This window comes from Symphalangus syndactylus, chromosome 8, assembly GCF_028878055.3.
Source record: "Symphalangus syndactylus isolate Jambi chromosome 8, NHGRI_mSymSyn1-v2.1_pri, whole genome shotgun sequence".
Taxonomy (NCBI): domain Eukaryota; kingdom Metazoa; phylum Chordata; class Mammalia; order Primates; family Hylobatidae; genus Symphalangus; species Symphalangus syndactylus.
Genome location: NC_072430.2, coordinates 109,427,755 through 109,454,097, shown reverse-complemented (window position 1 = coordinate 109,454,097; position 26,343 = coordinate 109,427,755). Strand labels below are relative to the sequence as shown.

Sequence of the window (26,343 nt, the reverse complement as noted above, 5' to 3'; positions counted from 1 at the left end):
TTTCCTACTTTCACTGGGCCAAATCAAGATCTTAGTAAAATTTCAAATAAGATACAGAAAAAGTAAATAACCAAATGTGTATATATTGGGGCATAATTCATCATACGGCTTTATCAGATAAAGCAAATGAGAAAATCCTGAGCCAGTCACGAAAGCGTGTCCAACTCTGAGTGACTTGTCCTTAAGATGGATCTTCTGTAAATAATTAAATTAGTGGATTTTTTTTTTTTTGCTTGCCCATCTGGGTGGAAAGAAAATTTTAAAAAATCACACACACACACTCAGAGAGAAAAAAAAAGTCTCAAAGGCTGAACGTTACATTTACATTGTCAGTACAAAAAGGGCTTTACCATATATTAAATTGTTAACAAGATTCCTGAATTGCAAACTGCAAAAGAAAATCAGCATGGTTACTATAAATAATTTATTTATGATTAGAAATTTGTGAGAAAACGTAATTTATTTTATGGCCACAAAGATGAATATGTATAAATAAAAAATCTGAGTCATACCTTCAGCAAATTTTTTAATACAGATAAGTAATTTAAAGGCATTTTGTAATAGACATGTTAAACCTTATTAGGCTGTGAAAAGCAGTACTTGTATTTAGAGAACAGAGGGCAATTCTGTGTGGCTGTGTTTCGGCTGCCTCAGAGTGCCTGAAACAGAAGACAGCAAACTGGGGACTGGCTGCAAGGCAGGACGATGGAGGTTTTACTGGTGGGGACATGGGGAAGAAGCCAGAGGTGCATGGCTTGGTTTTTTTCCTCCCCTTTATTAAAAGGACAAACTGCAAATCATTTTATCAGTGGTTAGGGGAACTACAAGAAGCTGAATACGACGGCAGTGCTGAAAATATTTTCACTACTTAGGGACTAGGCCTCTGCAAACATGGCTTCACTGGACTTACTATTAAAAGCAATCTGCAAAAGAGGCTTAAAAACCCAGGGGTCTAATATCAAGTGAACAGTAGGAAAGGTGACCTTTCATACCGTTTGTTTATTAGAGGATCTGCAGACTCCGTCTCAGTGTGGGTCCGGCATTGGTAAGAGGCCAAAGGGGAGATGGTGAACTCTGTGGTTTTTTTAGAGGTCACATAATCAACTTAGAAAATACAGCTGGAAAAAGAACAAAAATGAGAGCCTGGTTTTATGTACTATTGAGAGCCTGGTTTTATGTACTATCTCACATTTTTGGTTAAATGGTTACATGTAAATTCCTTTCAATAAGTTTCTATTTTATTTGAGTACAACCAACTTAGTATAAATTTAGGTACTAAACTTAGCCATCAGATATAACACACAAAATTAAAGAGACAAAACAGTAACTGAAGCAGGTAGAAAAAAAAAAAAGAAAATTGAAATAAGACTAAAATACAAAAGTTAACTGAATATAAAACAAAAAAATGAAAATAAAAGTTCTGTTAGGACGGTGGTAATTTTTATTTTTCTGAAGTGTAACACTATATAATTTTAATAAATAATATCTGATTTAAAATGCATTTATAAAACTATAGGATGTTTTCAAGCAAACTTCATCATTTTATTTTTACAAAATGGTAGGAAGTGATCAACTATGAGGCCTATATATATTCATCTGCAAAAGGAGGTAATGCCAGGCATATTCAAAATTGTATATTTAAAATATTGCTCATCGTTTTACTCAATACAAACAAAAATTACTCCCATATGGTAATTACCTTTTAATATTTTTTAGGGGCTACTTGTCTTTAGGTATTGACTTTATTCTTTAACTAGTACCACTGGCCCTTTTATGAAGTATTAATTTTAAATATTCAATGAATAACCTGACATTTTTCCACAGAGCTACTTTTTCACTACTCTGAAAACAAAATCTAAAATAAAAATCAAAACAGTCAAGGCGTGGCAGCTCATGCTTTGGGAGGCTGAGGAAGGAGGATTGCTTGAGGCCAGGAGTTCATGATCAGCCTGAGCAACATAGCAAGACCCATTGCTACAAAAAAAAAAAAATTAAAACAAAACAACAGTAGCAAAAAAGAATTGTGCTCAAAATGGGTTAGAAACAGTATAGACTCCTCAGTCCTGATTTAGTTATAGTCACACCAGAAAGCAAGCACACACTTTGTTGACTATATGGCTATGACTGATTGATGATACCCTAGTAAGGTTACCATAGCTAATTACAACATTATTCATTTAAGCCTTCATGGGGGGGGGGAAAAAAAAACAGACTCCCAGGGAAGGAAAGGAAAAAAAAAAGAAAGAAAAGCTATTCTATAACTGCTAACTTTTGAATAATCAGCCTCAAGAGGAAACAAACAGGATGAAACTCAATGACCAAATTGTAACTTATGAATTAATCTAAGCAACTTTAACTCTGGGTAATTTTAACTCTGGGTTTCACAGCCTACAGCAAAGAGCTTCCAACAACAAGGAACCCTCACATGCTTATATGCTTTGTAGTCAGAATTCAAAGGCTTCATCAGAAGCATAACCCAACCCTGAGCTTTAGTTCTTCTATGTGTGTGGTGTGAGTGTGTTTGTCTAGGATCAGATGCCAATACTTAAACTCACATTATGTGCACAGCAGCTACTTACACACGGCAGCCTAATTAAAGGAATAAACTTCCCCTTTCTTTATGTTTTCCTGAAGATCAGCACCATAAAGGGATTTGGTTTGGTTAAAAATTGAGAAAAATGTTCCCATATGTTTCCTTTATGCCGTAAATTAGTCAAAATCAGATCGAAAATGGTCACAATTTTCAACAGGAATCTTTAGATATATAGTATTTGCTGAACACTGCTGCAAATAAAGAGAACTCGGTGTTTTGAAAATAATGATATTATAACAAACACATAATCATAATTTCCATTTCGGTTTTGAAGAAGCACAAACACACATGGAAACAATAAAGCATCTGAGGCACCTTTCAGCTTTCAAGTCTCAAAAACAAGAATCACTTTCAAATAGAAAGTAGCTCATCTTCAAAGTTTAACACACAAGAGGAGAATAAAGCTAACACCACTTCAACTCCAAACTTTAATCAGATTACTTTATATCAAGGTAATCTAGATCACAAGCATGGTAACAGCCAAGTTTAAAGTACTTTTCATCCTGAAAAACTATTTAAATTACACTGCTAAAATTATTTATCTAAATAAATATTTTCCCATGAAAGCTTGAACCCAAATTAGCAAATTTCAATCAAGAAGTACTGAGAAAAATTATCAAAAGGTACAAAATAAAAAACTACTAATTAATTGTGGCCATAGGAGGGAAATTGGCAGAGGCATGGAGTTGGATTCAAACTCAGCTTGGTATTAACAAAACACTCACAGAACCATCATGGTCCATTGGAGAAAGGACAGCTTATTTTACAGATGAGGAAACTGTGGCCCAGGGAGCTATGGTGGTGACACAACAGGGAGTGACCTGGATAGCCTTGGTTTTCAATTTTTACTTCGCTCGAATGTGTCCCAAATTTGTCCTGATTTATTTTTTGTTTGGAAAAAGTTGGTTCTGATAGAGATAGGTTAAATGACTCATCCTGATCACACAGCTAGATCAAATATTGCAGGGTCTAGAACTAGCTCCATATTACTGACTCTCAAGGGATAAAGATTGGGTTGGGCCAACCTTGGGCTATGGCCACAAAAAGCCTCTTAGGGAACAGTAGGTAGTCAGGTACTAATCATGAAGGCAGCGTAGGGACTAGTCAGGGGAAGGGCCGGGAGACTCCTACCCTCCTAAACTTCAAAATAATTTTCCCCACTAATTTGTCTTTTTTACAGATGGCCCTATATGTACATATTTAAAAAATCAAAAAGTGTATTAAAATATCCACATTATTAAAAAAAACCCCATATCTATGGATCCCATTAGTATATTAGTTTTAGTGGAACTTTTCTACACATACAAACACACACACACACACACACACACACACACACACGGGATGAGAAGATAAGAAGACAGAAGCAAACTCATTTCTGAAACGTATAGGATTTAAAAGACATTTTCTCCACCTCCATTTCCTGGTCTTGTTCTCTCAGTAGCTTTTGATTTATAGCTATTCATAGTATCTATTTATTAATTTACACTCTACTCAATTCCAAAAGGATGTGAGGTGCTATCACATATAGTACCTAAAATATATGGATAATTGAAATCTACAATTAATTTTTAAAAAGTCATGTAACTGAACAAGCACTGTTCTAGAAGCCAAGAGATGTGAGTTCCAGTTCTGGTTCCTTATTCAACCAACATCAGAGTACACATTGAATTTAAGCTTTTATTTGCTCATTTGTAAAATAATGTCGATTACCTACACAATTGCTAATTATAAAATTCTGCGGAACTGTGTATTTCTAGGTCAGCATTTCACAAACCTTTTTCTGAGGCATGCATATGTCTTTTGAGTGGAGGTGAGGTTTTGGGGTAGATAAGCATTGGGATTCTGTTTATTGGCTACTTTCTAGACTTCTGTACCCTTTCTTCCATACTAGCGTAACCAATCCTATTTGTCCAGAGATGGAGAATAAACAAATTAAAATAGCATCTAGAACTTAAGTGCTCAATAAATGTTATTTATTAACTAGAATCAAGCATCCATTGAAACCCTAATACATGCTCAGAAGAACCATGGGGTTTCACAGAGAAGACTTGGAAAATTCTTGAACTAGGTAATTTTAAGCCCAAATAGATCACGTGAATATGATTCTTTCCAATTTCACCTGGTATTTTGGTTACCACATCTAAATGAACTCTCAGGCCAGCAATCTCTGTACTATATGGCAACATGCTTTGGCCGATTTCAGAGCCACAGAATCTTAAAGTGTGAAAGTGATTTGCTATTTAGGGCTGAATCAGGGCTCAGTCATTCAGCATTACATTAGAAAATCCATTAGAAAATAAATGATAGGAAATAATTTAGATGAATGAGGTTGGAATTATGTGGTTGCCCACTTGATTTAAAACTCAACTTACAAATTAAAAATATATACCCCATTAGCTTATAGGGCATGAGACTATGAACCCCTTTATGTTAGTAGATTTCTGCTGTTCATCTTTGTAACCCTTGATTGTTAGATGAAGAATTAATACTTACTGTATACCTACTGTACTGTTTTAAAGATTTGGACAAGGCTTCATGAACAAGGTCATATTTGAGCTTGAACTTAAAAGGTGCATATGAGTTCACTACACAGTAAAGAGACAAAGCAATGATCCAGGTAAAGAGAACAGTATCCGCAAAGGCACAGAGATTTGAAGGTAGTAAATTTGGAATGGCAAGTGGTTCACAGTGGCTGCAGGTTAAGGTGACTGTGAAAGACTGGCCAGCAATAAAGGTGGGCAGAGAGGAAGCAGCTTGATCATGAAGGGCCTGGGAATATGAATATGCATGCATAAGTATTACATCCTGGAAGATAAAGAAAGAATGGGAGGAGTCAACCTCTGCATGCATTACATGGAGAAGGTGGTTGTTGGTTTTTAACAGAATATTCTTGACGGTTATCTTGTGTTGGAAAAAGAAATATAAAAATTATACTGAACATTGAGTATATTTTGATATCAGATTCCAGAAAAACATAAATTTTGGGTGCTCAATGTGATGTAATCACAAAAATCTCTTGATTCCTAATATTTGTTGAATTGCGTCTGCTTAATTAAGAAAAGCAATGTAAGCCAATGAAGATTAAATTTGCTATTTTCTTAAGAAAGTGGCCTTAAGAGTGAGAAAACCAGTAAGAAATTAAGCCCTATTTCTGTTGTACCAGGTTGGGTGAATGAGCTGTGAAAAGTACAACCAGTTCCAATGGCCTACACGAGCTGACTGGGGAAGGGAGATGAAGGGCCTGGGTTCAATGGCTGGCATTTCATGAGCACCCTGTTAGGAGGAACTGCTGGGGCACAGGTGCTGCAAAACTCCTCTCACCATTCTTCACCTAAGCAGGCTTTCAGGGGGGACCAGACAGTACAGCCAGGTCGCACTCCCAGAAGAGCCACGAATACCACCTCTACTGCCAACCACATCTCTCCATCTAGAGGTGCACAGCCTATGGCCACATCCTGCCCCAGAGCCAACAACAGGAAAACAGAATGGGTGGAGACCAAAGCTGGCTGTGTTGCTTCCTTCTTTAACTTCTCTATCTGAAAAACCTGACAAATATGTTTTTTCTTTGCTTTTTAAGTTCCAGAAATGCAAAGTACTCAAACTGCTAGAACCATGACAGTGGGTAAGGGATGACTTTTTTACATCATTCATCCTTGCCCAAATTTCTCCTGCTGATTCAGAGGAACCATCTGCATCAGCTTGCTAACGAGTTTAGATGTGGTTCTCAGGGTGATGGGAAGCCAGTGAAGGTCGTTAAGCAGGGGAGTTATATTATATAATCAGATTTGTGATTTAGAAAGGCAGCTCTGGCAACAGTAGGGACTGGAGAAAGCACACACTGTAAAGAAAGAGGTCAGTTTGAGGCCTCTGCAATAGTCTAACTGATGGCAAAGCTCTGGCCTGCTGTGGTGGCTGTGGACAAGGAAGCTGAATAGCTAACAGAGTGGGGGAGGTAGAAGGAAACGGTGGAACTGGAGGTGATGCCAAGGTTTCAGGCCAAATGGTTGGAAGGCAATGTTTCCCACCTAAAAGTGAGCTAGTCTCATCATTTAATCTGGTACTAAGTGAAATGAGATTGTAGACCAAGGAGTTTAGTATTTTCAGGGTTTTGGCATATATTCTCAAAGTAAACCCCAAGACAGTTATATTAGTTGGTTGTTTTAGGAATTGCATATCAGAGACAGTACAGCAAAATGGTTTCTCACACCACAGCCAGCAAGAGTTCAAATTCTGGTTCTGCCACCTAATAGCTATGTGATTTCTGCTGAGTTACTAAACTTCTCTGTGCCTATTCCTCAACTCTTAAAAGATAAAAATAATAAAAGCCGACTAATTAAGTATGACGAGGCTTAAATAAATGAGTTATTATGAGTAAGGAATTTAGATGGTATGTACTCATGTAAAAAATATTGTTTTCTCTGACTTATCAAAAATCATATGGAAGAAGTAGAAAGTCCACTTTCAAAGAAGGGGAATCTTGGCTGACTTTTTTTTCTTGCATTCGATATTATGTTGTTCTAACATTCCAACAAAAAAGCTGAAGAAAACAAACTTTTTTCCCTGACAAAGCTCATAAGAGAGAGGTGAAAACAAATTCTCCAGCAAGGAAGTACTCTGAGGTTCGGCCATTTGAAGACCACAGTGCTTGCTTATAAATAGAATATTTAAAAAAGCAAGAGCAATTTTTTCCTTTCGTCTTCCCTTATTGCCTAATTTTCCTCTCATGCCATTTGCATAATGGATAAAAAGGCATCCATTATGCAAATGAATGATGGGGCTGTAAGGTTGCTGAAGCCACAAGGCTGGCTCCAGATGAAGAGAAGCTGCCAAAAAGCCCTCCAGCAGCTACGTTCCAGCAGACTGCTTCACTAGCTTGGTTCCAAAACATAGAGGAAAACCCACGAAGACCATAGGTCATTAATTTCCATTTGGTTTATTTTAAAAGGGGCACTACAGATGCTTTTCCAAAAATCAGTACAAAATATGGATTGTCAGCATTAGAGTATGCAAATTTAACTTTACAGTATATATTTTATTTCAAATGGGAAAATGAGTACTATGTACAATTCTAACCATTTTAAGCATATGTTTTGCTTTAAAAAGAATAAGAAGCTGACCTTTGCAAAGGGGAATAAGCCTCTGTTATTCTAGCTTGAGAATTCCCTCATAACAGGTGCTCTAAGTAGTCTCAAAATGTTGCACAAACTTCCACAGGCATAAAAAGTTGTTTGAAATACCAAGATATTAGTGGATTTTCAAAAACTTTATGCTGTTAAATTGAGATAAATTTATCTTTAGGTGGTATCACCAAAACAGACATGTTATTTCTCTTGGAGTTGTAAACTGATTGAAACTTTAGAATAATATTTACTTTCTCATTCTACAAATATAATGAAAAATAATTCTAAGCAAAATTACTGGATGAATTGTCTTGTCCGAATAAATCATCAGAAAAGAATTTCAAAACTAACTTCAAAACATTTTCCCCAGATTCTGAGATTATAGTTTGGGCAGAAAAAGACAGAGGCTAAGAAAATAAAGTGACCTTTATTTCTAGCATGGATTCTTTGACAAGCCTTGGCTTTTCCCAAATGACCTTTTTTCAGGAACTTTTTTAAAAAGTTATATGATACAGGCAAACTTCATCATTTAGCATCGGACTCCCCCGTGTTACTTCAAGGGCATGCAATTCTGCTTCACCTTCAGTTCAAGAAAAAGCTGCATCCACTTACCTAAGCAGCAGTGGCTGCAAAGAGCTATGTAAAAAAATAATTTAAAGAAAAGATAAACCACGATATAAAAATATTAACGGGATGAAAGTCACAAAGAAGAAACAATGCCTAATCCACAAGATGACAGATCTTCAGTCAGGTGAAAAGAATACCATAAACATGACACATACCTAGTTTTAGAGCAGAAGGAGTTACTTCAATCTCCCCACCAATTGGTTTAAATGCAGCCAGTTGGGCAGCCACTTCTGTCTCAAAAGCATCTGGGCTCTGCCGATCTGCAGGGTTTCCACTGGGGCTCTCAATCTTGTGGAGTGGTTCTTGTTCTTCAAACACAGCAATCAGCTACAAACAAATCCAACAACACTAATTACTTTGTAGGACATGCATACCACATGGACACTATCTAGCTGAATGTGATCTTTATTTGGTTTCAAACAAAACCGCCTCATCAAACTTAAAACGTTAATGTTACTAGACCACAACTCTTAATTTTTCAATAATATTATGTCTATAAGCACCATGGTCAAGAAATAATAAATACCGGTTTATTCATTTGTTTATTTTGTCTATTACTGAAAAAGAGAACCAATTTTGGCTCACTCTCTTAAAGGAATGAAATGGTTTCTTCCCCTTCCCACTACCCCACCTTCCCTAATATGCCTAAAAGGACTTCATTATCTCTTTATTAAAGAGTGCTTCCAAAAATGAAAGTTGAATATGCGTTGAATAATAGACTTGAATAGTATAGGGATGGTATTCCAGTCTCAGAGACCTAAAACACATTACAAGATCCCTAATCGTATCTGTCCCTGTAGATACACTCTACATACATATACACATACATACTTGTGTGTATACTTATATACAATTTGTGATCTTGTAAAAATAGGTATCCCATTTTTGTACATGCCTTTGATTTTGTTCTTTTCCTTCATGATTGACTCTGTGTTGACTGGTTTAAGTCCAATGGAATTCTAAGTCCAATAAGACTCAACATCCTTACTTTTAATCTAATTATATGTCAATCTTATTTTAGGTGAGAACTATGCTTTCTACCGTTAATATAAAAACTCTAAATTGTCCATTTCCAAGTCATTCTTTCATTAAAATAAGAACACAGCCCTGAGAAATAATACCACACATCTACAACCATCTGATCTTTGACAAACCTGACAAAAACAAGAAATGGGGAAACGATTCCCTATTTAATAAATGGTGCTGGGAAAACTGGCTAGCCATATGTAGAAAGCTAAAACTGGATCCCTTCCTTACACCTTATACAAAAATTAATTCAAGATGGATTAAAGACTTACATGTTAGACCTAAAACCATAAAAACCCTAGAAGAAAACCTAGGCAATACCATTCAGGACATAGGCATGGGCAAGGACTTCATGACTAAAACACCAAAAGCAATGGCAACAAAAGCTGACAAATGGGATCTAATTAAACTAAAGAGCTTCTGCACAGCAAAAGAAACTACCATCAGAGTGAACAGGCAACCTACAGAATGGGAGAAAATTTCTGCAATCCACTCATCTGACAAAGGGCTAATATCCAGAATCTACAAAGAACTTAAACTAATTTACAAGAAAAAAACAAACAACCCCATCACAAACTGGGTGAAGGATATGAACAGACACTTCTCAAAAGAAGACATTTATGCAGCCAACAGACACTGAAAAAATGCTCATCATCACTGGCCATCAGAGAAATGCAAATCAAAACCACAATGAGATACCATCTCACACCAGTTAGAATGGCGATCATCAAAAAGTCAGGAAACAACAGGTGCTGGAGAGGATGTGGAGAAATAGGAACACTTTTACACTGTTGGTGGGACTGTAAACCAGTTCAACCATTGTGGAAGACAGTGTGGCAATTCCTCAGGGATCTAAAACTAGAAATACCATTTGACCCAGCCATCCCATTACTGGGTATATACCCAAAGGAATATAAATCATGCTGCTATAAAGACACATGCACACGTAGGTTTATTGTGGCATTATTCACAATAGCAAAGACTTGGAACCAACCCAAATGTCCAACAATGATAGACTGGATTAAGAAAATGTAGCACATATACACCATGGAATACTATGCAGCTGTAAAATTGATGAGTTCATCTCCTTTGTAGGGACATGGATGAAGCTGGAAACCATCATTCTCAGCAAACTATCGCAGGGACAGAAAACCAAACACCACTTTTTCTCACTCATAGGTGGGAATTGAACAATGAGAACACTTGGACACAGGAAGGGGAACATCACACAATGGGACCTGTTGTGGGGTTGGGGGGAGGGGGGAGGGATAGCATTAGAAGATATACCTAATGTAAATGATGAGTTAATGGGTGCAGCACACCAACATGGCACATGTATACATATGTAACAAACCTGTACTTTGTGCATATGTACCCTAGAACCTAAAGTAAAATAAAAAAATATATATATAAATAAAAAAAATAAAGGCAAGGTTATCTTTAAAAATTCAAGTAATCACACAGACACTACTGTATAGACAGTGACGACAGCTCTGCTGAAACTGCACTTTTGGCCAACAGACAGCACCAACATTCAGAAACTTCAAGGGTTTCTCATCAGCTGATGTAGAAAAGTCCAAATGTGAGTACATGAGGCAGCTCCAGGATGCTACTGTCATTCCAAAAAGTGCAATGTGTGTAAATGTAAAAACTGGTAGTACATCTTTAGATATTTTCTGTTCATTAAGTAAAACAAACCTACTTATGATTCAAGCATTTATTCAGGAAAGACACTCAAAGCCCCAGTCATAGGGGAACCCTGTTGGCAATAGTATTAATAATAGAAGTGCAGGGTTAACCAATCAAAACATCATAAATTTCAAGTTCGGTCTTTCAAAAGAAATGAATACAATTAGGGATATGCAAATTGGTCATTCAAAAATAATTTTCATAATTGACTACTCATTTCCAGTATGGAGACTTCTTTAATTGGAAAATCCAACAATCCTCTCACCACAGAAAAGAAATGCTACTCCCAAGGGATTATTTTTAATTCTTGAAATTGAGCACATGCATTTTCTATCTGTAACTGGTAGCACTGATGAACTTATTTGAGATAAGACTTAAATAGATTAATAATAATGAAAGATTATTCTAGTATAAAAAAATCAGTAGAACGATATCTTTCTCATCATCCAGCCAGAATGAGTTTAACACTTTAAATTTTGAAAAGGAAAATGAAATCAACTTTTTAATGTGGTGGATGTATGATTTTCATCACTATTTCTGTTATATAATAACTTCAATTTTGTGTATTCATTAATTCTAACATATATTAGTAATGTTCATTTTAACATTTAACAAACCAATCAACTAGGCAATGGCATATTATATTGGTATTATGAACAGTTTAGTGTAAGCTAAGAGTCATATCTTACTCTTCTTTCATATGACATCCTTAACTCAGTATAACCCACGTGCCTTAAATATTGGAAAAACGAGAAAAAATAGAATATTAACTAGAAGTATAATACAAAAGCTTAAAAGTGATAACTCGTAAGATAAATATTTTTTTCTTCAGATACTTCACTGTTTTCCATACATTTTATCCACACAAGTATACAGTGTATGCAGTAAGAATATTATACCTATTTATCAAATGGTAGAACAGAGTAGCTCCAAGATTTTGTTTCCCAAGGTCACTGACTGAACGGTAGCTGGTAGTGGAATCTAGTCTTTTTAATTTTCAATCCAGAGAAAGTATTTTCCTATACTTGTAGCTGTTTTCCAAAAAGAAAACTGTAAAAAGAGAGGCTACACTGAAGAATGTCTGTAATTTGTCCATTAGGGTGTTATGCCCTAAAGAACGTGAATTCCACTTTTTGGAGACACAGGCAATACATGACTTTTCTTGAAGATGATAATAGCAAGACCTGATGCTCCCCAAATCTCATAAGCTCTATGATTAAAATCAATTGCTTAGACTGTTACCCAATTAGCACCTAGTTATGGTGAATGGATGAAAAAGTCTCTACTCATGGGAAGAAGAGGACCAGCTCCTGATCTGTCATGGCTCCCGTGGTTGCTTGCTGAACAGACTCTCTGGCATCCAGTCTTCATCTCAATATCTACAATATACACAGACTTATGCTTGTTTCAACAGTGATAATTGGTTTAAATCATATGTTGCAGGTCTTTGCTAACTAGATTACTTCAGTCATCTGAATACCTACATTCCTGGGCAGCAGACTCCCCAGAAGACAGTGTTCCAGAGACTCGTTAATTAACATAAACCACTGTTCTAGTCCCTCAACAGAAGGCATGCTGGTTTTTAAAGAATCTAGTGCATGGAAATGGCCTTCCCTTCTTGCCTTTAAACCCATTCAAAGTTATCTTTCCAACAGAGATGCGTTGAACATGAAAGAGGGAATTCTATTTAAAAAGCTTTTGTGTTAAGGTTTCGCTTAGAGTAAACTTGTATGGCATGTGGAAGAACTTTCACTGACACCTCAGGGGCTGCAGTAACCTACACCCTACACAATGCAAACAGGCAATGTTGGATTGGATGATTCCTCCTCTGCTGCCTTCTCTCTCCTTCTGGTCTGCCCTCCAGTCTCCTTCTATGATGCCAGCGTCCTCATGCCACCTACTGCAGTGCTGGCATTTCCAGGAGACCCCATAATCCAAAAGGATCTGTTTATACAATCTTTACTTCCAGTCAAAACTCCTGTTTCCACAAGATCTCTGTCAGTATTTAAGCATCTAATCCCCAGACAGACACAGGAAGGTCAGTCTATGAATATGCAAGAAGTTCTCCCATCAAACAAACCAATGTCCTTCTCAGGATCCACTTACCACAGGTCCCACCCCATTTTTTGCCTCCCCTCTAAAGCAAAAATTTGAAAGCACTGTCTACACAGCAGTTTCCAATATCTCTCCTCCCATTCTTTAATGAAGCCACTCTAGTCAGGCTCTCACCCCTCAACTCCACTGAAACTACTCTTATCAAGGTCAAAAACAATCTCTAGATTCCTAAATCCAAAGGTGCTTCTCTGGCTTTACTTCAGGACACAGGTGATTGCTGCCTTCTCAAAGTACTTTCTGCACTTGGATTCCAGGGCACCAGTCTCTTGGTTTACCCTTATTTCACTGGGCCCCCATCAAATTTTCTTTTGGTTTTTCTTCTTCATCTTCTGGATTTGGTCTTTAAAAAGGTTGAAGAGCATATGTCTAAATTTGTTTAGTGATATCATCTGTTTCATGGGTTAATATAACTCTATCGGCTGATAAATTCAAAATTTAAAGTGGTGCAACCCAGACCTTCTGTAAACTCCAGGCTCATTTCCTAATCTAACATGTCAAAAATGGAAAAAGTGACCTTCCAAAGCCTTTCCATAGTTCTTTACATCCCAATTAATGGTAACTCATCCTTCTAAGTTGCTCAGGCCAAACACCTTGTAGCAATCCTTCAACTCTCTTTCCCTCCCCTCTCGCTCTGTCTCTCATACACTCTATTTGACCACTTCTCACCATCTCCACTGTCACCACTTTGGACCCAGCTACCATGTGTTTCTTAACAGCCCCCTGACTAGTCCCCTTGTTTCTACCCACTGCCTCTTCCCCCTGTGCGCAACACAGCAGCCAGACTGACCTTGCTAGCATGAATTGGATCACGTGTCTCCTCTGATGAGACTCCTGTAATACTTTCCCACCTCACTTGAAGAAAAGCCTAAGTCTCTGCAATGGCCCATAAGGTCACTTGCTCCTGTTCCATTTCTGACCTCATGTTCTGCTGATCCCTCCCCTTGTTCTCAGGACTCCATCCAGGTGCACTATTGTCTTTGTACCTGCCTCAGGGTCTTTGCACTTGCTATTCTCTCTGCTAGAAACAGTCTTCCACCAGACACCTGCAAGGCTTGTTCCTCGATCTTTCACATCTTTAATCAAATGCCAGTCTTTCTCTGGCTACACTAAATTGCAGCATCTTCATTACTCCCTGTATTCCCCTCCTTTGTTTTATTTTATATCATGTGTATCATCCTGTCAGCATCACAGCTCTTATTTTATTGCCTGTGTCCACACCTCACTAGAATGTATGCTCCATGAGAACCCTGAGTTTGTTATTGATTGTGTATTCCCATTGGCTCGAAGAGTGAATATGCCATCATAGGTGCTCAATATATATTTGCCGAAAGAAATTAGTGAAATATGAGGCAAACAGATACTAAAACCTAATATAGCAAAAGAAGATACCTAGATTTTTCATATATTTTTAGAATAAACAGATTTTTTTTAAAAACCTGAATGTGTATAAATGATCCATATTTAATCTTAAGATGCTCAAGGTATCATCATCAAAATTATTGTTGGTCTGGCTTTGGAAATTATGGCCGATAAATTCCTCCTTTTTTATTCAACACTGGGGGAAATTGCTTCTGCCACATCATACTCCAAAAATGGAGATTATCTATCTTCTCTTTCCTTTTCAGGCTCACTTTTAAAAGCGGGAGTCAGCCCATTTGGTCACTGGATGAAGCAGGGTGCAGGCTGAATGGAGAGGTGGTGGGGTTTGCAGTCTGTCCCAGGCACTCCCTCACCCAGCTATCTGCCACTACACCACTTTGATTTATCTATTGTGAAGCTTTTTAAAAGTGTCCCTTAAAGTAGCTTAAGGACAAATGTGAATAAAACTCCAGAGCAAGTGGAGATGCAGCCTGAAGAGGCATGTCATAAGCTCAACACTGAAGTGCCCAGGTTTATTTTCAAAGTTGTGAAAATTTCACATTCTAGACCCTACCAGCTTTCTGTACTTCTTTTCAATATGAAAAGATTGTATGATTAAGGCATCAGGAAAGTGAAATGTTTATCTCATGATTTGGGTACCCCTGTTTGAGAGAAAGAGGGTCTCAGGAACACATCTACCTTCTAAACAGGAGTTAGGAAAACACATGGAAATAAATGCATTAACGTGGTATGTGTGAATTATTTTCAATAACTAGATATTAACTGCCAGGGCTGACTGGTGTTCCCAATTCAAAGATTAGGCACTAGCTTCATTAAATGTATGTATTCACCCCTATGTTACCCAGGGGTGATCTGAAAGGAACATCTGAAACTAGGATTCTCCTAGAAAAAAAGTGATATCCATAAACCTTATTTTAGAAAATCATTCCATATTTTTCTCATTCCTTTACCTCGTAAAGGTAAAAAGAAAAGAAAAGTTAACAAGAACAAACGAACACTTTTACACTGTTGGTGGGAGTGTAAATTAGTTCAACCACTGTGGAAGACAGTGTGGCGATTCCTCAAGGATCTAGAACCAGAAATACCATTTGACCCAGCAATGCCATTACTGGGTATATACCCAAGGGTCTATAAATCATTCTACTATAAAGACACATGAACGTGCATGTTTATTGCAGCATTATTTACAATAGCAAAGACTTGGAATCAACCCAAATGCCCTTCAATAATAGACTGGATAAAGAAAATGTGGCACATATACACCATGGAATACTGTGCAGCCATAAAAAAGAATGAGTTCATGTCCTTTGCAGAGACGTAGATGAAACTGGAAGCCATCATCCTCAGCAAACTAACACAGGAACAGAGAACCAAACACTGCATGTCCTCACTCATAAGTGGGAGCTGAACAATGAGAACACATGGACACAGTGAGGCGAACAACACACACTGGGGCCTGTCGGGGGGGTGGTGGGAAAGGGGAGGGAGAGCATCAGGACAAACACCTAATGCATACGGAGCTAAAAGCCTAGACAATGAGTTGATAGGTATAGCAAACCACCACGGCACATATATACCTATGTAACAAACCTGCACGTTCTGCACATGTATCCCAGAACTTAAAGGAAAATTTAAAAAAAAAATTAAAAAGAACTTTGGATAATTTACAACATCCATGACCCTGAATAACAGATCTGATCAAAAGAGCCATGTGCTCTGCAACTTCACTCCATCAGAATCCCTTCCGGGACTCAGATCTGTTTTTATTCTAAAACACTAAGGTTATTATGATCAATATCACTAGTAAAAGTGTGTGTGAACATGTGAGTGTTTTCAGGGGTGAGAAGGAATGGGGTAGAATACTAACTTCCTTGATAATATCCCTAACATGCCCAAATGCTGAGCATAGAGGCTGGTACACAATGAAAGGTTAAATTTAATTTCTTTTCCTACCATAGCTATCATTCTCTGGCTTCCAGACTGAGTCCCACTTGACTTGTTTATCCCTATTTTGCTTTCACTTTGTTGTTTCTCTTTAATCTCTTCATCACAGGACTGACAGAGGAACACAAAAAGTACCAAGATCAAACACAACCAATAGGTAATTTCTGTTTTTCTTTTATTCTTGTTCTTCATCATACGAGAACACACAACTTGTAGACAATACAGTACTCTATCACTCTTCTGCCTAGCAGTACATGGTTTGTGTTGTCTGGTCTTTGCCGACTATAACTTGAAGCAATATACCAATGCCTTCAGCTTCTATGCCGACAAGTAAATATTTTAACGATAAATGCCATGAAGTACATTTATTGCAGAGTCTCTCAATATTCATGGTGTGGTTTATTCTGTTGCCAACCTGTAGCATTCTGTCATTTTTATAGCCTGAATTGTTATAATCTGATGCTATTATCTTTAGCCTATGTAGAAAATAAAAAAGAATCATCCAAATGCTACAGAGTACAATAAACTGTATTTATAATGGCATTTTTATTAGTGATTACACCGAGAAATATGTGGCTCTATTTTAATTACATGTCAAGTGAACTAATGTACTACTAAGAAAGGCTTATTTGCCACAGTGAGTTCTTTGGGTTAAACTGTTGAACTAAACAATGTATTGATATTTTTTACTGTTTCCTATATATTCCGTGTTACCAACTATCACGCTAAATTAAAAGACAAAAAAAAAACCCCAGTATCCTATAAAATAAAATTGGAATCATTTGTCTCAAATCTTAATAAACACAATTAAATCTAAGTAAGACTGTGAAATTACAACAATTTCACAAGTAGAGAAAAACATATTATCACCTTTGGGAAGGGAGTGAAACTGCAGAATTTCATTTAAATGTATGCATCTGCTTGTAACTAAATAACAATTGGCTATGTGAGCTAATTTTTATGCCACTTTAAACAAAGGTTTCAAAGTACGTTCTCTTCCTTCCCAGGATTTTGACAGCTAGCTAAAAGCATTTAATCCCGATTTTAAAAATTAGCAGGCTCACATTAGCATCTCCATCAGATGAAGAATCAGCTCTAGCATCCTCAAAGCAGGGACATAACAGCTCTGATTCTCAGAAAGTTCAACCGACAGTCAGTAAATGAGATAAACCTATTTTCATTTCCTCCCCAAACTGAAAATTCATAACAGGAACCTTCATAAACTTTACAGCTTTAAGCATTATTCTGAAGAAAATAACATGATTTATTCAACTGTACTGAAAACCCTATTTATCCTTATCACTTTTTAAAGATGCAGCTGCTTGAATTATCCCATAATAACAAAAATATGTCCTATTAAATAACCACCCTTATTTCAGCCAAATATACATTTATTTCTTTTAAATTATGTAGTATGTTCCTAAAGAAGCCAGATACATATTAAACCCATCTTATAATGAATCACATTGTTTTTTTCTCTGACTTGAATTAAAATTTCAAAGATGACAAGTTGGAGAGAATTTTGAATTTGTGTCTGCTGTATTACTTACTTTCTTTAGGGACAATCACTCATGATTCATTAAACAACATTCACAACTCACATCTAATATACAAAGGGGAGGCCTGAGGAGCCCTTGTCTCTGTGCCCTTCACCATCTCTCGCAGTGGTAGGGCAAAGGGCGCCACGGAGGTCAAGTGGCATCCATGAAACCCTTCTCCTAGAGATATCTAGGGATTAACTATGGAAAAAGCCAGAACGAAAGCAGGAGAAGTTTCAAGCATCACAGAATAACATAAATTTTCAGAAAGTTTAAAAACTCAATATACCTGCCTTGTCAATAACATTCTTGCTTCCCATGAATTGCGCATAATTAAAAAAACCAGACACAGCAAAGGTGGAAGATAAAAAACTTGAGTTAAACTGTCTGGAAGATTCTCAAAGATGATCCCAATCTACTAGGTGGCCTCACTTGCCATTTACCCCATGTATCACTAGCTACATAGACTAATTTTTTCCAATCTCAAGGGCTTTGAATATCTTGGGAGGAAACAAAGACACAAGACAAGCTGGGATATTTAAAATGTGTGGACACACATACACATACACACACACACACACACACACACAAGTAGTTTTTCTTCAAGTTAATCTTAACTAAATTACATACATCTTACCTGCATTTTTTAAAGAATATTCTATTTGAAGCAAGTATATCCAACACTGGAAGACATAAAATAGTATATGGAAAATATTTCTAAATTATAAAGCACTATATACATTTACAATATTGTAACATCCATATTCAATATTATTTAACTAGCTCCATTTCATTTTCCCTCCTTCCCTACAACTTCTACTCTCTAACCAAACCAAAGATAGAATCGTCTAAGAAACATACTCCTTGGCAATCTCTCAGCCAAAGCATAATGCTGCCACCGCCATCCATAGGTATGTCAATAAATCCTTGAAGGCAATAACTTATTGGAACCTAAGGTTGGTTTATTTCTGCAAAGATCATTCTCCAACAATTAAATAAGCCCAAAGAGCACAGCAAGGGCCTGGGTTTGCTTCTGACTTCCAATCTGGCCTCCTGACATTTAACCATAACACTATTGCCAAGGTGGTCTTTCTAGCAAACAGATCTGGGTGTGGCTTTGGCCCAGCTTCAAGTTCTTCATCATACATTGTCAAACTTTTGAAATAAAGTTTAAGTCTGCCATAATTATCTGCACCAGGCTCTCCAGTGTCCCACAGTGCTATATCCATGATTGTATCATCACCTGTCACATAGCATGAGGGTCCTTGATATACTTGTCCCTACCTATTGTCAACAGTAAGCTACTTAAAACTATGGGTCACATCAGTAAAAATATTTATCAAATACTTAGATAGCCTTTACTATGTGCTAGGCACTGTATTAAGTGCTGAAATGTATTATTTTATTTCATACTCATAAGAAATCCTATGATAAATCCACTGTTATTCCCATTTTTCAGATGAAAAAAACTGAAGTACAACTGACTTTATATTCCAAGCTCCAAGTATGTTACTTGGCACATGGGAAAAAATTCCTTAGGTAAATGAATGATCTACATTTTCTGCTATATCCAAGCAGGAAAACAAAGCCTCTGTCACATGGATATCTTCACTTTGGTGTGGACACCATCTACCTACTCCTGACTTTTCCATCCTGTTAGGGATAAAGGTCACCTTCATGCCATATACGTTCCTATGCACAGCAAAATAGCTTCCGTCCATCCTTAAGGTTCAATGCAAAATTGCATTTAACAATTTACACATCTAAAATCTACTTAGTATATTATGACACCAACCTTGTCTCCTGGTGGACTACATATATGTATTTGATTTTCTTCCAGAGGAATTCTTTTGAAATTGTAAAACTAATTTGTGCATTAACAGACCTAGTTTTGAAACAAACACAACTGTACAGTGTTCTCTACGATGGCTGACTGTTAGAAGAACGCTGCTTATTTGTACTAATGACTGCAATCCAGCATGTATTGCTTAATTTTGTGGATTAATGAGTAAGCAATCAAATGTGATTTTAAGTCATGAATATAACAAACATACTATTCATTTATTTTGACAAGTATTTTAATTTATGAGACTTGGCTACAAATAGAGCAGCCTATTTTGTAAAAGAAAAAAAAAGGAACCTTTCTGCTTTTAAGACAACCCAACAGCTCTCAGATAATAAACCTCTGCAGAGAATGGTGACAAAGCCACCACCGTCTAAAGACAGATAAAGAACTGATAGGTTGATAGAAAAAACAATATCTTACTACATCATTAAAAATTTCAAAGAGATGGATTTTGCATGTACTTGAGCTGTATGAATATCTTCAGGGTTTGCAAACCACACTGAATGTTCTGACTAAAATAGGTCAGTGCTAGCCAGAGCAGGTGCAATGGGCATACCTGCCCCCTGGCCTGTCACCCTGGTAGCCTATAACACAAGTTTTGGCAGCTTCATATGTCCTGGGGGTGGCCTCATATTCCAGGCCGGAGATCCCCCAAGGCCAGGTAAGGTAGCGAGTGGACTGCAAATATGGAGAAGGTCACAACCCCCTGAAAATTAGCTGGTGATTAATTGGTACTACATTTCACCAGACTGGTTAGGGAACTGACTCTTTAGCATGAACACATTTAGCAAATTGGCCTGAGCTCCTGCTGATTGACCTCATGACAGGCCCAATGATGTTCTACCTTCTCCAGCATTTCATGACAGCTGAGCAACTGGTGGAGACTACAGAAAGGTCAGCATATAGCCTGATTGGAGGATGAGGAAGTACTTCTCTTAAATATTCCATTTAGACTCAGACCTTCCTTGTCATGGATGACAAGGCTTCAAAGCCGATATTTAAAAAAATTAACACTGCAACTGCAGGTGAGTTTAGCTGCTGAACTCCTTCTGTCTGAGTGGAAGTGCTAACCTTTTCCTTTAGCTTCTAATTGCTCTATATCTCCTTAACTAGTGATAATATGGCCAACCCTGCTGGGATGGGTGTTGACTTTGGGAGCATCTAAATGTCAAGATTTGTAATTATGATTGTGGGTGTATTAAACCAACATAGAATGATGCCTCGCTAATTGGGGCCTGAAGACAAGAAGGCTGGGGTCCTTGCTCCTTCCTCACTGTCATAAGTGGTGTAGCACCTCTTTTCTAGGAATAGTTGACTTTCTGGGTCTTGTCTCTAATCATAGACAGTCTTTGCGAGTTAGTTTTAAATTTATAAATTTAGCACAAAAGGTCTTCCAAAAGCACCTAAAATATAAGCACATAAAACTATGACTTGTTTCTAAATCAAAAAGTGAAATACACTGAGCATACTTATTATGGCAAACAACGGAACACAAGTTTTGAAATTAGGACTGGACCCAAAAATCCAGGTTGCTGTGGCCATTGGCAATACTGGGTTTCCGAAGCCAGTCCTCAACTTAATACTCCCAGTCCTAATGGCCACTTTTGTACTTTCCTACTTTCGGTGTTCATAGTTTCCAAGCAAAAAGAACAGTGTAGGGGCAAGATATGATGATGTAACTCCCCCAGATCCCTCCAGCAAATTGTGTCTGTAGTGTGTCTGTGTGTTAGAGAGAGAAAAAAATGAACAAAACTTCAAAAGGATTAAACTTTGGTGCTTTCCCTGCAGTCTTCTCTCTCTCTCTCTCTCTCTCTCTATGTTAATATATATATGTCAACTCACAATGCATAACACACAATTTTGTTTCTGATATTTTCAATTACTATTTTTCTTACGAGCAACTTTCCCTAATTGTAATCCGTAAAGACAAATAAAGAAAATTCATATGGTTGAATAATATTTCATAGTATATTCAGCCATCTTGTAAATGCTGTAGCATTCTCTCATTCCAGACATACGAAATCGTAGGTTGTCTTTGCCTAGTCCAGATACTGTTATTTCTAATAATTACTAATTTTGCATATAAAATTATATTCTGTTTAAACTTCAATTATTACTAGTGATATTGACTGTCTCTGTCTCTCTTTCTCTCTCTCTCTCTCTCTATATATATATATATACATATATATACATATATACATATATATACATATATATACGTATATATATATGTATATATATACACTTTTTTTTTTTTGAGACTGAGTCTCACACCTGTCGCCCAGGCTGGAGTGCAGTGGCAAGATCTCAGCTCACTGCAAGCTCCGCCTCCCGGGTTCACGCCATTCTCCTGCATCAGTCTCCTGAGTAGCTGGGACTACAAGTGCCCACCACCACACCTGGCTAATTTTTTGTATTTTTTAGTAGAGATGGGTTTCACCATGTTAGCCAGGATGGTCTCCATCTCCTGACCTCGTGATCTGCCTGCCTCGGCCTCCCGAAGTGCTGGGATTACAGGCATGAGCCACCACGCCTGGCAGTGATATTGACAATATTTTTATGAGCTATTTTTACTTCTTCAGTAAAGTGTCTGTTTATACTCTTTGCGCTTCTTTTTCACTTTGTTTTTAGTGTTTCTTATTAACACGTATAAGTACTTTTTATTTTAAGTATATTGAAGTTGTCTTTTATTTTTGCAAATTTATTTTTTGCCAGTTTACCTTTCAATTTTGTTTATGATGTAAAATTTTTCATTACATGGTATTCCATTCACTTAAAACCCCTATTAAATCTTCAAAGGTCTCTTGTAAATAGGCACTCACCTGGAACCAGTAATATTTTATGATGGGCAAGTAGTAAAACAATGTTGGTTTCATTTAATTTACGACTTTGATAGTCCCTTAAGAGAGAGCAGGTGGGAAGTGTTTTGATTGATGGGCCTTTGGTTTTTAAATCACACATTCATATTCTAAACAAATACAGATGGATAAAAGCTATTACAATAAAAATATGCACAAATAAAATTTTAACATTTCTATGATTGCATAATCCAAGTGTCTATCACTATTTTCTGCAAATTCTTTATGTTGAAATTTCATATAATATGTCCATTACTAACACGGGGTAAATCTACTCACAAAACTCATTTTAAAAACTTTCATGTGCTTCAAGACTCTAAGCTTCCATTAGTTACTTTTTTTGTTCCCCAGAAAAAATAACATTTTATGTATTTTAGCCTTTCTTCCACAATCCCCCACTATCCAGTCATCAATCATCTTTGTTGCTTTCCTGTAAACTATCTCCTTGTTCTTCAAGTTGCCAAGGATTAAAAACTCTAGAAAGGATCTGACCAGTGATAGTGATGGGTTAAAAATAAAAAAAGGATGTGTCTGTGAGCATGTATCTTTGACTCTCACCAAAGTCCTCTTTTCATCTTCTCCTGAACAGCATATTTGCCAGGCAGCTGGTTTATCACCCTGATGACTGCTTGCTTTCTAACCACATTTCTCTATCCTACCAAAATGGTTTTGGTTCTGTTCTATCATCCAGTTGACTCTGACAATCCCACTCTTATGTAAATTTCAAACTTAATATTTATTTCATTTACATGTAGGTAACATATGAAACACTTCTCAAAGAATCAGGAAACACGGGTTCTCTCAGAGAGTTCATCTATTAAAAAAGTAATGGTCTAATTATAAATACACAAAGTGAACTTAAAAATATGCACCCAGAACAATATTTAAATGACTATATAAACAGGCTAAAGAAGTGGTGTTTCAATGAGATAACAGATAATAATACAGTTAGGAGAATGGTGTCAGAGGTGTACTTGCTGGCAGGATGATTTTATTAGGTACTGTCCAGTTGAAGGGATCCACTGGATTGAGGAACAAACCTGAAGTCCCAGTAACAGAGATCTACATACTATGAAATAGTTGACAGACATATGAAAAATTGTGGCGTGGTTTCATCAAATTCATGAATCTAGGACTGAGTACATAACTTCTGGGGCCCAGTGTATAATGAAAATGTCTAGACCTTGTTCTAAAAATGTTAAGGACTTCAAGATGATGACATTAGAGGATTAAACCAAGCATGGGCCTCTTATAAGCATGGAACACTGAGATCATGTGCATAGACAGTTGGCCCTTCTTGAATTATATGACTCTCCATGCTTATTCTGGTTTCATATTTCCCAAGCAATCTCTGTGATTTGACTTCTTCCCTCAATTGCCCAGCAAGGAGAAGATACTGGCTTGAGGATATAAAATCTCTAGTCCCCTTAGTAGGTTTTATACACCTTATAGTCCCAGGAACCTTGCTAGTTGAAATCAGAATGCTTGAATAAAAAAATTCCAGAGCAGTGAGAAGACAGAGTTGTATGCTTGGATTCCAGATTGTGGTTTAAAAAACAAACAAAGAAAAACAAGGTTTCAGTATTTAGCGCCTATGAGATCTCTTCTGCAATCTCCCAAATCTTTGAGGAGTCTTCCATTTCAACATCTAGTTCATATTTCTTGACTGAAAATATAGTACTAGCTTAGAAGACAGTTTAAGTCAAAGGTAAATGCAGAGATGTCTTGTTTCATTTAAATACAAAAGAACTGAAGAACAGGTTATTTTCCATCAATTTCCAGGATAACATCTCAGTTTCTTTCCAAGGTCTCCCAAGGCCCCCCAAAATGGCCTGGAACTGAATGCAGCCTCCTTTCCCTGCATGCACTCAGCCGTGTTCTTCAGCACTGGCCTCCTCCCACCCCGCACGCCCTCGCATCTACTGGTACTCTTTCTTAGAATCCTTCAAGTTTGGGAACCTAGACTCTGCAGTCACACTGACTCAGTTCAAATCTGGGCTCACATCACTTTCTAAATGTAGGGAAGTTATTTAGCTTCTCTGAGCTTCAATTTCTTCATCTATACAATGAAGAAAAGTATAGCAGATAACATTTACTGAATGTTTACCATATTCAATGCACATAGTATCAGACTGTATTATCTCACCTATTTCTCCTACCAGTGCCAGGAGGAAGTTCCTATCAATATATTCAAAATAGGGGGGCAGGTTAGGTTTACATGACCAGTAAGTGATAAAGCCAGGACTGGAAGCCATCAGTCAAACATCAGCATCTTCGCATTATTCTGTGCCTACCTCTCAAGTTGTTGTATAACATGAGATATGACTTTGCATAGTGCTTGGACACAAAGGAACTGCTCGTTTAATGCTAGCTATTATTGTAATCATCACTATCATTATTGATCAAAAGTCTTATTCATCCTTTAAGACCCAACTTAATTTGTATCTTGGACAGTATCTTGTATCTAGAGAGCACTTAATAAGTGGGCATCTAATGAATAAATTTATCATACTATGTTCTAATTAGAAATAATCAAAGTCAACTTTAAGAGACCAAGCAACTCCCAGCCCAGGCCAATAGGTGACTGAACATTTGACTAATAAGATAGACTTGATTTATAAAACTTAAACAAACTAACATCTCAAAAATTTTCCAGCAGAATGTGCATAAATTTTCAACAAATTTATAAAATGTATTTTTAAATAAAAAAATGCTATTAGTAGGCATATCACCATGTCAGATGACAACTATCACACGAAAAATTAAAAGGAAAACAAAGGCTGAGTACTGTGGCTTATGCCTGTAATCCCAGCACTTCAGGAGGCTGAGGTGGTAGGGCTGCTTGAGCCCAGGAGTTTGAGACTAGCCTGGGCAACATGGCAAGACCCCACCTCTACAGGAAATTAAAAAAAAATTAGCCAGGTGTGGTGGTATGCTCCTGTGGTCCCAGCTACTTGGGAGGCTGAGGCAGGAGGATCACTTGAGCCTAGGAGGTCAAGGCTGCAGTGAGCTGTGTTTGTGCTACTGGACTCCAGCCTGGATGACAGAGAGAGACCCTGTCTCAAAAAAAAAGAAGAAAGAAAGAAAGAGAAAAAGAAAGGAGGACAAAGACAAAGATGCTGGTTAAACCAAAAGAGGAGAAAAAAAGACACCAATTACAACATAATATCCATCCTACATTTTGTACCTAGAGTTTCTACCCATGGGATATTGATATTGGGGTTAAGAGAAATAAGTCCCATTTCCATACAAGCACAGGATAGTCTGCTATGGAAATATATCTCCAAATGTAATCTGTTTTCAATAGTTTTATCTCATAAAAATATCTCTGGAGTATGAGGAAGTAAAGATGCTTGCCATTCTGTGGTATCCTTTCATGCAAGTTTCATGACTGGAAATTCTACACAGCATTTTCTCAGAAAGTACTCCAGAAAACCAGTACAGTTCATCAACTTTAGTTCAGAAAGTCTCTATTCCTATAATTTATTTTGTTTGTGTAGGAAACAAAAGACTTGGGAAGGGTCCTGTGAGACATGGAAAAATACCATTATCTGTCAAGGATAAACATGTTTTCTTCCCAAACCCTGGAAGTCAGTGAAAATGG

General features: G+C 37.1%; 1 protein-coding gene across 4 annotated transcripts in view; it reads right to left on the bottom strand.

Annotated features, from left to right (window-relative positions):
- PARD3B (par-3 family cell polarity regulator beta) overlaps positions 1-26,343 on the bottom strand; it is a 1,082,106-nt gene that overhangs the window by 653,926 nt on the left and 401,837 nt on the right. For all 4 annotated transcript variants that reach the window (XM_055290335.2, XM_055290338.2, XM_055290337.2 and 1 more), the window contains exon 3: positions 8,499-8,670. In XM_055290335.2, the coding sequence (XP_055146310.1) occupies positions 8,499-8,670 (172 nt within the window). The remainder of the gene's footprint in view (positions 1-8,498; positions 8,671-26,343) is intronic.